This window comes from Mytilus edulis, chromosome 2, assembly GCF_963676685.1.
Source record: "Mytilus edulis chromosome 2, xbMytEdul2.2, whole genome shotgun sequence".
NCBI lineage: Eukaryota > Metazoa > Mollusca > Bivalvia > Mytilida > Mytilidae > Mytilus > Mytilus edulis.
This window is the reverse complement of record NC_092345.1, coordinates 82,670,619-82,683,056: the sequence shown is the minus strand read 5'-3', so window position 1 is coordinate 82,683,056 and position 12,438 is coordinate 82,670,619. Positions and strand designations below refer to the sequence as shown.

At 31.6% G+C, this 12,438-nt stretch overlaps 1 protein-coding gene across 6 annotated transcripts in view; it reads right to left on the bottom strand.

The window, feature by feature from the left end:
• Window positions 1–12,438, bottom strand: part of LOC139510313 (golgin subfamily A member 4-like) — a 41,634-nt gene that overhangs the window by 14,544 nt on the left and 14,652 nt on the right. For all 6 annotated transcript variants that reach the window (XM_071296819.1, XM_071296820.1, XM_071296821.1 and 3 more), the window contains exons 5-15: window positions 12,236–12,391; window positions 11,736–11,876; window positions 11,327–11,467; window positions 10,171–10,405; window positions 9,769–9,947; window positions 9,376–9,495; window positions 7,960–8,139; window positions 2,524–7,090; window positions 1,913–2,043; window positions 996–1,193; window positions 366–413 (exon numbers count right to left, since the gene is read on the bottom strand). In XM_071296819.1, coding sequence (XP_071152920.1) covers window positions 366–413; window positions 996–1,193; window positions 1,913–2,043; window positions 2,524–7,090; window positions 7,960–8,139; window positions 9,376–9,495; window positions 9,769–9,947; window positions 10,171–10,405; window positions 11,327–11,467; window positions 11,736–11,876; window positions 12,236–12,391 — 6,096 coding nt within the window. The remainder of the gene's footprint in view (window positions 1–365; window positions 414–995; window positions 1,194–1,912; window positions 2,044–2,523; window positions 7,091–7,959; window positions 8,140–9,375; window positions 9,496–9,768; window positions 9,948–10,170; window positions 10,406–11,326; window positions 11,468–11,735; window positions 11,877–12,235; window positions 12,392–12,438) is intronic.

The following is a 12,438-nucleotide window of genomic DNA, read 5'->3' as shown; positions in this document are numbered from 1 at the left end:
GCAATCTTGGTTGGTTGGCCGGGTTACCGGACACATTTTTAAAACTAGATACCCCGATGATGATTGTGGCAAAGTTTGGTTAAATTTGGCCTAGTTGTTTCAGAGGAGAAGATTTTTGTAAAAGTTAACGACGCCGGATGACAAGTGATGAGGAAAGCTCACTTGGCCCTTTGAGCCAGGTGAGCTAATGAGATAATTTGTCAACATATATTACAGGTTTTAAACTATTTAAGAAAGCTATTTAAAATAAGAAACAAAACTGAAATTTTGTAAATGTGTGGCACCATTCTCTATATCTAAAAGACGAGTTATAAGTATTAGTAAAAAAGAATTAGTAAAAAGGAAACAAAAGTGAAATAAAATACCTGTGGTTCTATAATGGAGGAATCGGTAGCTCGCTGTACAACATCATACTAAACAAAAAAACAACATGCATATAAACTTAAAACTCATAATTGCATTTATATATTTGTCTAGTGGTCCTATCAACAAAATAAAATATTAACATTCCAGATTGGACTTATTATTCCAAATTCATAATTATTTAGTTACACAATTTTATCTACATAGGAAAAACTACAGACAAACCTGTCTTCTGTGGCCTTCCAAAAGTAAAAGATAACTACAGCTAGCATTAGCTCTGATTTAGACAAAAAATAATGTTTATGAAATTTTTTGTTTCAAACATTTATAACAGAGAATCCTGAACTAATATTTCTCTATTTGAAGTCTGTATCGTAAAATTTTGTCAAAATAAAGTCAAAACATCCCCGATGTGCGCAAACCAAAAACGTTACCTCATCTGAATCCATATTCAAGCAACCTGTATCTAGAAATGGCTTGTGCTAAGCATGTTCAATTTTAAATTTATTTTTACACAATATTCTTGTATCAATCAATGTTTGTATGCCAACAACATCTATTTAGGGCCATTGAGACCACTTCCCTAAGATCAAACAACCTGTATACCCACCTTCTTTAAATCCAATTCTTACCTGTCTCTCCTTATTCCATTCCTGTGTTAGAGCACTCACTTCCTGTTTTTGCATAACCTCTTTCTGAATGATGGATTCTCCATGTGACTTTTTAAATTTCTCCTGTAATTCCCATATCTCTACCTGATGCTGCTGCTTCAAGCTTGTAATCTCTTGTTTTAATTCTGATACTTGAGATAATATTTCCAAGTCTTTGTCCTACAGCATAATACATGTATATATAAAGATTGATAATAAAATCAATATCTATATTCCAAGTACTTGTGAGCATTGAAGAGTAAAGATTGCATTGTATTAAGCAGTGAAAGCAATAGTATGAGTTTTGAGGCAATATATTAATGGTAGTTGTTCATCTACAATTATGGACAAAGGAAGATAACTCCTATTCTATAAATTACGTTCCTAATGACTTGATATTCCTGGAACAGATACTATTATTCATTCACTGTTAATGTAATTTTCTTGACAAGTATATATATATATTTTTTGCTTCATCAGAATTAAAAGGCTTGCATCTAAGGACTTCATTTCAAATTTCAGATATTCTAACTAAAGTCATTGACAAAGTGAATGTATAAGAAAACTACACTGAACAACAAAACAAGCTACTTCTCCCCATCTCCCATAACACACACACATATTTAAGGTCTTTCCTCTTCGTGAGAAAAAGACCTTACTTATTGTTTTTTTTAATATTTTTAAGGTCTCCTCTACGCGTGGAAAGACCTTATTGTTTTTCTAATATTTTTTTCTTTTTTTTTCCTTCCAACATTTTTTTGGCATGCTCTCCCCCCGTTTCTGTTGAAGTTATCAAGACCAAATATGGGCCACCAGTTTTCCCCTTCTCGGACTCATTAAAGCTGATACTAAGCCAAACATTGATTGAAGAATTGTTAAGATAAAACTGTTAGTCCTACCATTAATCTTCCCTCCCATTCTTCATTCATTTTATCATAAGCCTCATCTTTCTCCTGTAATTCTTTGTGTAGGTCTGTCACTGTCTGGTTATGGTCTTGGAATAGGCGGTCTTCTCCTCTTTGAGATTTATCTGTTAATAAAAACACACTATTTTTTTAATAGACATTTCTTAAACCTGACAGAACTTTTTTGTTTCATTTTTTTTTATTTCGATGATATATGTTTCATGATATTTAAGCTTTATGCCTAGTTTGTTTTTGTAACTGTTTATCATGTCTTTTAATTAGACAAAGAATATACAACTGGCCAGTAGATCAGATTTTAAAGAAATGATGTTTACATTTGGACATCATGAAATGCATCATTATTTCATCAAGTTCAATAAAATACAATAGTAATTTAAAGATGTTATTTCTATTTGGAAATATATGACACCTCTCCTACAAATTAATGGGTCATTTACTTATTTCATGGGAATCCTAGATTGAACTTTACGGAGTTAAATGGTATAGTCATGTGAAAATAAGCATAAGAGTGAATCTACTGTATAATAAAAGTGATAAAAATTGCTTTGATACAATGATTGTTATATGCTGATAGATAACCTTACCTAAAGCATTAGAGAATGTTTTCTCAAATTCTTTCTCTTTGCCTGCCAATGTCTTGTTGAATTCCTTGACCAGTTCTTTGATCTTGCCGTTATGGTCATTCTCTGTATCCTGTAACAACTCCTCATAATGTTTTTTCATTTTCTTTAATTCTTCTTCCTGTTCGTTTACCAATGATTCCCTATTTTCCTCCTTGTCTCGCTTAAAATCACTTAGTTCTTTTTCAATTTTATTTTTTTCTGATTTTAATTGTTTTAAATCAGACTGATATGATTCGGACAATTTAGCTAGTTTGGATTCCAGTTCTAGAATCTGCTTATTTAGTTCCTCTTTATCATGTGACAGTTCCTCTTTATCATGTGACAGTTCCTCTAGCTTTTGTTGTAAATTTTTCATTTCTTGTGAATTTGATTCAGATTTTTGTTCTTGTTCCGTAACTAAGATGTCTTTAGATTTTTGTTCAGAGTCTAACATCTGTTGGAGATGTGACTTTTCACTTTCATGCTGTTTTAACAGTTTATCTCTCTCTGATGATACTTCCTCTACCTGAAACTGTAATCTCTGACACCTTTCCTCAATGTCTGATATTTGTTTGGAATGTTGAGTGAGTAAAGATTCTTTTTCTATTTGCATCTGTTTTTTTACTTGTGAAATGTAACTTTCAGCTTTTTTCTTATACTCTGACACTTTAGAAGTACTATCCATGTCACATTTCTGTGTTAATTCCTCAATTTCTACTGAATACTTTTGTTTTAACTCACATAATTCACTTTCAAATTTCCCTTTCAAGATTGTTTCAAGTGACAATTTTTCATTCAATTCATCAATTTCAGCTTTATACTTGGCTTCCATAGTTTCAATTTCTAAAGATTTATCCCTACTGAAGCTTTGAGTAAATGCAGACAAGTTTTCTTGATATGATGTTTCTGCTTCAGTATTTTCTGATAAAGCTTTGTTCAATTCACTTTCTAAGTTTTTCACTTTAATATTAGAATTATCTAACTGCTCTTTAATGTTTTCATAATCCTTCATTTTTCCAACTGAAGACTCCAATTTTTCTTGCATATTTTTAACTTCATTTTCCAAAGAATGGACATTTTGTTCTTCTTCACACAACAATTTTTGAAGTTCACTACATTGTTTTTCTCGTTCCGATACTTCCTTTTCTAAATTTGTTATCTTAAGGTAGCTGTCTCCAACAGATTTCTGACAATTATCCGAAATTTCATTCAATTTAAGTTCAATAGCCTGGCAATTTGCTTTAACCTCCTGTAACCTTGTCTCTTTTTCATTAAAATCACTTGTTAATTTTAGTATTGTATTTTCCTTTTCTGTAATTGTTTTCCCTTGTTCCCGTAACTGTTTTTCTAAATCAACAATGGCCATTTGAGAAGACCCTGAATTTTCTTCTAATTGTAAAAGCTTCGTATTGGAATGTACAAGTTCAGCAGAAATCGAGTCTTTTTCCTCTTGTTCAGCACTTAATTTTTTTTCTAAGTCACTAATTCTGATTTTTGCTTTTTCTTCACGGTCACTAATGGCTTGAACAGATACAATTTCAGACGCAAGTCTTTCTTCCAATATACTCACTTTAGATTTTGAATCTGAGTTTTCAGTGTTAAATCTTTCCTGCTCTGAAGCTAATTTAGCATTAAATTCTTCCTTTTCAGCTTTTGCTTGATTTTGAAGGTCCTGAATTTTTATTTTGACTTTCTGTTTCAATTCATTGTTTCTAGTTTTCCACTGTTCATCAAGAGAAACAATCTCTGCTTTATGAACCTCTGCCTGCTCTAGTAATTTCTGTTCACCTTCTCGTACTTTTGACTGGAGAGAATTCTCCAGGTCTTCAGAAGTCATTTTTGCCTGTTTATCCATGTCTTCTAATTGTTTTTTCAGCATGCCTTTTTGTTCCTCAAAACTTTCCGTTTCTCTCTGTAGTTTAGAATTTAATTCTTCGATTTGAACTTCATAACTCTGGATACAATCAACTAATTTTGCTTCTGCTTCGTTGACCTTGGTATTTAACTGTGTCAAATTTGACTGTAGTTCAACATCATTGGCCGACATTTCAGCCAATCGTTTTTCATATTCCTCGTTTACAACTTTTAATTCATTGTCTTTTGCCTCCTTTAAATTTTCACATTCAGATTTCATTTCCTCACACTTTGACTCAAGATCCTTAAACCTCTCATCTTTTTCACTTAATATTGAATTTAAGTTATCTATTTGTACCTGAAAACCATTACACTGTGTTTCTAACTCTTTAGCAAAAGCATCCTTTTGAATAAGCTCTGACTCAATCTCTTTTACTCGTGACTCACACTCTGATTTGACCTTCTGACCATTATTATCTAATTCCTCTTCCAAGGATTTAATTCTATCGTCTTTATTTTGTGTTTGATCATTTAATGCATGTAACATTTCTTCCATTGATCTATTAGCCTCTTCTAATTGACTAATTCTCTCTGATGATTGAGAAATAATATGATCTTTTTCCTGCTTTTCATGATCATGTTTTTCTGACACTGTAAACAAAGCAGTATTTAATTCTTCAATTTTAGCCTCTAAAATTTTACATTTCTCTACATATTCTGCATTTGCCTGATCTCTATTTTGCAGTTCTTCATTGTGTTTTTTGCACATGTTCTCCCTTTCATTTTCCAAAGTGAGTTTAGCATTACTCAGTTCATTTAATTTTTGTTCCATTTCATCTTTGATATTCTTGACTTCATTTTCTTTATCCTCCGTTGTTTTCTGCAGTTCATTATCAACCCTAAGTTTTTCTTTATTCAGTTTTTCCTCCCATTCCTGAGTCAGAGAAGTGATCTCTGTTTTATGTTGTTCTGAAAGTTCAGTAAATTGCCGCTCTTTTTGTTCATTCATTGTCTTCATCACATCCTGTGTGCCCATGTCTTTTTGAGTCAGTAACTCTGTTATGGCCTTTTCATGTTCCTGTTCCTTTTCAGCCATCTTTTCTTGGTAACGCTCTTTAATCTTATTCATATTATCTTTATACTGACTTTGTAATTCCTCAAACCTTACTTTGAATCCCTCTTCCATGTTTTTCAGATTTGTTTCTCCTTCACTCAGTTTATCCTCTAGTTCTTTGATTCTGACATTATACTTGGTTGTACTTTGTTCTTTCTCTATCTCATAATCTTGTTTCATTTTTTCTTTCTCTTCACTCTCAGTTTGAAGTTTAAGAGTAGCTTGATCCAAGTTTTCCTTGATATCTTTCAATCTTGTTTTGGCTTCATTACGTAACCTGTCAAACTTTTCTTTCATCTTACTAAGTTCTTCGTTTTTTTCTTTTATTTCTACTTCAAAAGTCTGAATTTGTGAATCATTGCCTGTGAGTACATTCTGACTGGCCTTTAACTCTTCACTTTTTTCTGCCAAGGCTTTCTCAATGTCACATATAATCACATCTTTCGTTTCAAGGTCATGTGATAAAGCTGATATCTTATCTTCTAAGCTTGACTTCTCCTTTTTCAGATGTTCTTGATTTGAGTTAAATAATTCTTTTGTCTCGTTGACCTTGACATTTAAATCTTCATTGACCTTCATACTATCATTCAAAGATGTTTCAAATGACCTAATTTTTTCTTCCAATGCCTGTTTCTCACATTCAACCTTTGTCAAAATGCCATCTACTTCCTGCAACCTCATTGCTTTAGAATCAAGTTCTATAACTCTTGAATTAGCATCAACAAGTTGGGATGTCAAGTCCTCTATTTCTTTATCACTTTTGTTTATCTGTAATGTCAGTGTTTTAATACTTTCCTCTGATGAAGCAGATATTGCTGACATGGTATTGCTATGATCTTGTAAAATTTCCTCCACTTTACGTTTCCATTCTATCTCACATGCAACAGTTTCTTGCCGCATGCTGTCGATCTGTTTAACATGTTCATCAAGTTTCTCAGTCATGTTCTTGTTTTCTGATTCTAACTGATCACATTTACTTTCTAATGACTGAATTTGACCTTTTAGCAAATCTCTTTCTTCCTCACTTGAAACTTTGGCGGACTCAAATTGTTTTATTAAATTCTCAAGATCTTTTTGTAACTTTTCATTCTGTTCAGATTTGTTTTGAATGCATTTCATGGTTTCTTCTTTTTCCGATTCAAAATTAGCTTTGATCTGCTCGATATTGCTTTCTTTCTCTGCTAAGGTTGACTTTAATTGTTGTATGTTAGCACTCAGTTGTTCAGCTTGTTGACTGCGTTCTTGTAACATCTGTTCTAGATTGGATTTCAGTGACTTTATTTGCTCTTTATAATAAGATTCAAGATCAGAACTGGATCCTTGCATTGATTCCTCATGTTTCCTAGTAAGATCTTCCAGCTGAGCATTATGTTGTTCCATGATTTCCCGTATTTGATCCTGTGCAGCTCGTAAAGATTCATGTTTCATGTTTTCCACCTCTTCTTTATGCTTTGACTGGATATTTGTATACTCAGCTGTGAACTTTTCCTGTTGCTCCTGAAGCTTTTGTTCAAATTCTACAATTGTAGCCTCATTCTGATCTTTCAAGGCTGACAAGGCACTCTCTAGTTCTGTTCTTTTCTGCAAGATGAAAAAAATTCAATCACACTTATTTTAGAAATATTTTAAACAATACATCCATTTCTCTCTAATTTGATAAATGCCAAATATGAAAATCTAAATTCAAATCCTTTATGATAATTGCATTTCAATTTACCACAAAAATTGGCACATCTGTATATTGTAAATTCAGAAATTATTGCTATGGTTTTATTATTGTAAAAATTTCAGGGTTATAACTGCACTAATTTAAACTCGCATTTAAAATTTTTTCTTTATGAATGAAACAGATTTTTTGCGACATCTCAAAAATTTTAATCACATTTTAGTCTAAAATGACAAAATTGTAATAATAAATGCACACAATAATTTCTGATTTTACAGCAGTTATTTGGCAAACAGGAATCACCACAGAGACTAACTGTCACAAACATTTTATATTTGGGGACTATTCAATAAGATCCTATGTATTCAATGAACATCAAAAGCTCAAAAAGAAGAGGGTGATTGCTTCCCCTAATATTTCTTTTTGTTGGCTCAAATCTAAATATAACTGCTTCAGATATGATCAAGTCAAAATCTTATTTAACAACTGAATGAATTGTATCTTTCCTTCTTCAAATTTTCTTTTTGGCATATTTCTATATAGCCCAGTAGAGAAGATTTTTGTAAATTAAAGGATGATGTTTTAAGAAAAATTGACCTTTTCCTTGAGTCAACATTTGACCTTTTCCTTGAGTGAAAATTCTTTGTTTTATTATAAGATTGGCTAAAGTATAGGTTTTTTGAGCTGATGTAGTGTAATATTTGTCTATTACGCCCCTAAGACAGTATTATTATCTATAGCAATACAGCTATGCCAGTATATCTGGTCCCCTGTTAATACTTACACTAGTCAATATATTAACCTCCTCCTGCAACTGTTCTCTTAGTGTGTCCTGCTGTGACATTGCAGCCATTTTCTGAAGGTCACGTTCCTCGACTGCTAACTTCATTTCTTCATCTTTTTCTGATAATCTGTGATTTATTTCTTCCTCTAACTGACGAACTGCTATATCTTTCTCTTTAGTCTATTAAAAAGAAATAACTTGAATGAAATATTTCATCACATGCAAGGTGAATCTATATGAACTAGAGGCTCTTAAGAGCCTGTGTCGCTCACCTTGGTCTATGTGCATATTAAACTAAGGACACAGATGGATTCATGACAAAATTGTGTTTTGGTGATGGTGATGTGTTTGAAGTTCTTACTTTACTGAACCTTCTTGCTACTTACAATTATCTCTATCTATAAAGAACTTTACCCATTAGTAACAGAGGAAATTATTTTGTAAAAATTTATTAAAATTTACCAAATTAATGAAAATTGTTAAAAATTTACATAAAGGGCAATAACTCATTAAGGGGTCAATTGACCATTTTGATCATGTTGACTTATTTGTATATCTTACTTTGCTGAACATTATTGCTCTTCACAGTTTACCTCTATCTATAATAATATTCAAGATAAAAACCAAAAAACAGCAAATTTTCCATAAAATTACCAGTTTAGGGGCAGCAACCAAACAAGGGGTTCTCTGATTCATCTGAAAATTTCAGAGCAGTTAGATCTTGACCTGATAAACAGTTTCCAAATTTTTTAAATTGAAAACCACATTTTTAAATTATATAGATTTTCATGACCTTTTTAGTGACATAATTTTTACACCAACAAAAATCTTCAAAATCAAAAGCTTAAATTTTGAATAGCTGTCAATGATTACGAATGGCAATATATATCAAAGACAAAATATTTTTTGCTCTTCTTTGTTCTATTCCCCCTATGAAGAGCTAAAACTCAAACCTTACAGTAAGTAAACAAGGTCAAGTAGGATCTTTGATTTCTTAACCTTAATATCTTTATTATTTCAAATCATTTTCATAAATTCTAATAAACACTCTTTCTAAGCTTTTCTTCATGTTAATTGATCTTTACTTATGTAGGAACATTCACAGTTAATAAAATAATCTAGTAAAAGGCAGAGAATAACATTTATGTGCAAGAAGTTTATGTCATTATATCAAATTTATTCTATATGTTGAGCCATTTTAAATATAAGCTGCTGAAGCAAAGTATATCTAATGTCAATCTTCCTCAAATATAAATGTATTTGTATGCAAAGATCTGATTGTGATATATGACAGCCACTGCTTCCCCCTATCATCCCTTCTCTCTCCCTCGCTTTTTCTGACTAATTATTCTCTTCTCTCTCTCACTCACTGACCCAATTCCTTTCTTTAACTTGTCTGTTACTACCTATACATACCAGAGTTTGTATGGCACTTGAATGTTGTTTCTCCATGTCATGTATTTGTTTCTCCCAGAATTGATCTCTCTCCTCCACTGTTTTCTGAACTTCTCCCTCTACTTTCTTGTGTGTTTCTTCCTGTAATAATTACATTAGACTTGAAATAAACAATAAAGTAGAAGAAATGAGTCAAAACACCAAACAATGCTCGCTGTACAATACCATGCAAAATAAGGCTCCTTAAGACCATTTTCTCTATATATTCTATAGGTTAAAATACCCCTGTAATTTTTTCATGTCTTACATTTATGAAATGTTCTTAACTAAAAGCAGAATTGTTTTTAGTTTAAAGATACTTTTTTAAAATTAAATCTTTCTACCTTTATAGATTTGGTTATTTCTCTTTCATACCTGTAAGCATGTCACTGCAGCAGCCTTTGCCCTTGACAATTCTTGTATCAAGTTTTCTTTCTCCTCCTCAATAGTTTTTTCAGCTTGTTTTATTCTTTCTTCTGATTCAACTACAACCTGCTTCTTTTCATCTTTTAACCTCTTAATTATCTCCCTGGATTTCTCTAGTGTTTCTTGACCTAAAATATCACAAGAATAGACAGATAATGTCTGTTCATAAAAAAATAAAGGTATAAAATCATTAAAATAACATATTACATAAACAAATATTGTAGGAAATAAGGAAATACATTGTAGCTTCTATTTTTGGGGTATTTCATATTACATGACTGATAAATTTTCATTTTAAACCATAAAGACAATGGGAATATACATTATTTGAGTATTTTGATATTAACTTACTGGACTTTTCTAGTCTATCCACTTTATCTGTATTAGTTTTATTTTCCTCCTGGAGTAAGGCACACTGCTGTCTGATTTCCCTTAGTTCCTGATCCTTCAGTTCCATTTCTTCATGCACCTGTTTCTTCACCTCAGCAATGGCAACCTCTCTATCCACCTCTAGTTGTTCTATAACTTTCCGAGCTTCCTTCATCTGGTTCTGCAGTTTAATCATAGTGTCTGGTGCAGCAGATGTCTGCAATCAGCAGAAAATAAATACACTGATTCAAATAAAAAATTCACAAACGCACTGTGTATATAAATCAAGATTTGATCTGAAAATTTTGTAGTAGAAAAAAAAGCAGATTTTTGTGTAAAGTCCAAAGAAAAATGTTAAGTCTCATCAATTAATGTTAAATAATGAAAAACCAACAAAAGTGCAGTCTGAAATGCCTAGGTCTGCTTAATGACCATAATTGCAATATTAGATGAAAGGATTAAAGATCAAGGATTTTCGATATAAACATTTATTTTTGGGTATAACAAGATAAAAGCTTTGCTTCTCAGACAAATAGAAAACAAATAACAGAATTGTATAGGGTTTCAATTTGAAATAAATAAAGAATGTGACCATGGAACACAGATTCATCTATTGTTATAAAGGGACATAACTCAAGAAACGTAAAATTGATGCAACCCAATTTGGAACATGTTCCATGTTGATGTTTTGTGGTAATAATCACTTTGTATAAGTTTTATAACATTAAGTTGTTGCTAACTAAATGTTATAAAACTTATACAAAGTGATTATTACAACAGAACAGAAACCAATATTTAAATATAAGGACAGACAAAGTAATGCCCCCTTTTGTGACAGTGAGTGGCATAAACACTATGTATTGCTGAACTATGAAAATGAAGTCAAAGAGAAGGGGCATGTGACAGATGCAAATTTATTAACATCATTTGGGCATCCTGGTCTTCTACCTTCAGAATATAAAGCTTTATACAAACAGTTTTCTCTTGACATTGGCCACGGGTGTCAGATTGACTCACTTTTTGCAATAAAATGAAGACAAAAATTAAGCAAATAGTTATTTCATAGGAATATTGAATCATTGTTATTGAAACTTTTTTTCTTTTTTCACTGAGCTACAGAACTTTGTGGAAACTTTACCTTTACTTTCTCTAATTCTGCATTTTTCTCGTGTAGCTGTTTGTTTATCTGTTCTTTTTCTGTTGTGATCTGTGTATACTTCTCTTTGTTTGTTTTGATGGTATCTTTACACCTGCTTAATAATCCCTCTAGTCTTTTCACCTGAAATTGACAAAGTACATCAGATTAAGATATATAAAATTAAACTGAGAATGGAACCATGCAATGTGTCAAAAAGACAACAACCTGACCAAAGAGAAGAAAACAAATATAGGCCACAAATGAGTCTGCAACTCAGTGGCAGGCTTCAGCTGGTCCCCAGCCAATTTTATCATCATAAGCAAAGGGTCTTTACTATTGTGAAAAAAATCAAATCATAAAATTGTCATTGATACTTCTAATAATTATATAGAATGTTTGAATTACAAACCTTTTCATTTAGAATTTTAACATCATCAGTTTGTATGTCTGAGTTGTCTCCTTTCCCTACTTCTTTACTCTGGACTTTAGATTTAGTTACTTTGTTTTCCAGTTCTGGTGGAATCTCTTTACCTTCTCTAAGTAGGCGAATCTACAAATTAAATAAGATTTTTTAATAAATTCTAACATAAAACAATGACTGATCTGAAAATTTATCAAAGACTTAAATGGCCAAGTCAAGTTTGCATAATTATACAAAACAGTTTTTATCCATTATGCTACAAGTTACCTAATCAGTTTAGTCTAAGTTAGGGTTTTTTTCAGTCTTATGTCTCATAGTAAAACTCTCAAATTCTCTGTAGGGTTTCATTATAATAATGAGAAGGTATTTTAGAATTTTTGTATTAGTTTATTTAGACATTCATTGTTATTTTATACTTATTTGGGCTAAGACAAATTAGCTTTCATGAACTTGTCTTCAATTTTTTTAGAATGATCTAAATTGTATACCTGCATCTGAAACACTTTGATGTGTTCATCCTTTTCTTCCAACATAAGTCGATAGTTCTCTTCAAGATCTCTCTTAGCCATCATATCCAACTTAATCTGTTCTTTTAGCTCTGATATCCTTCGGAAAGCTTTATCCTGAGTCATTGTTAGTGTTGTCTGTAAATTTGTTTTAAATTTGAAGGATAAGTTTTAGTTTTGAAACA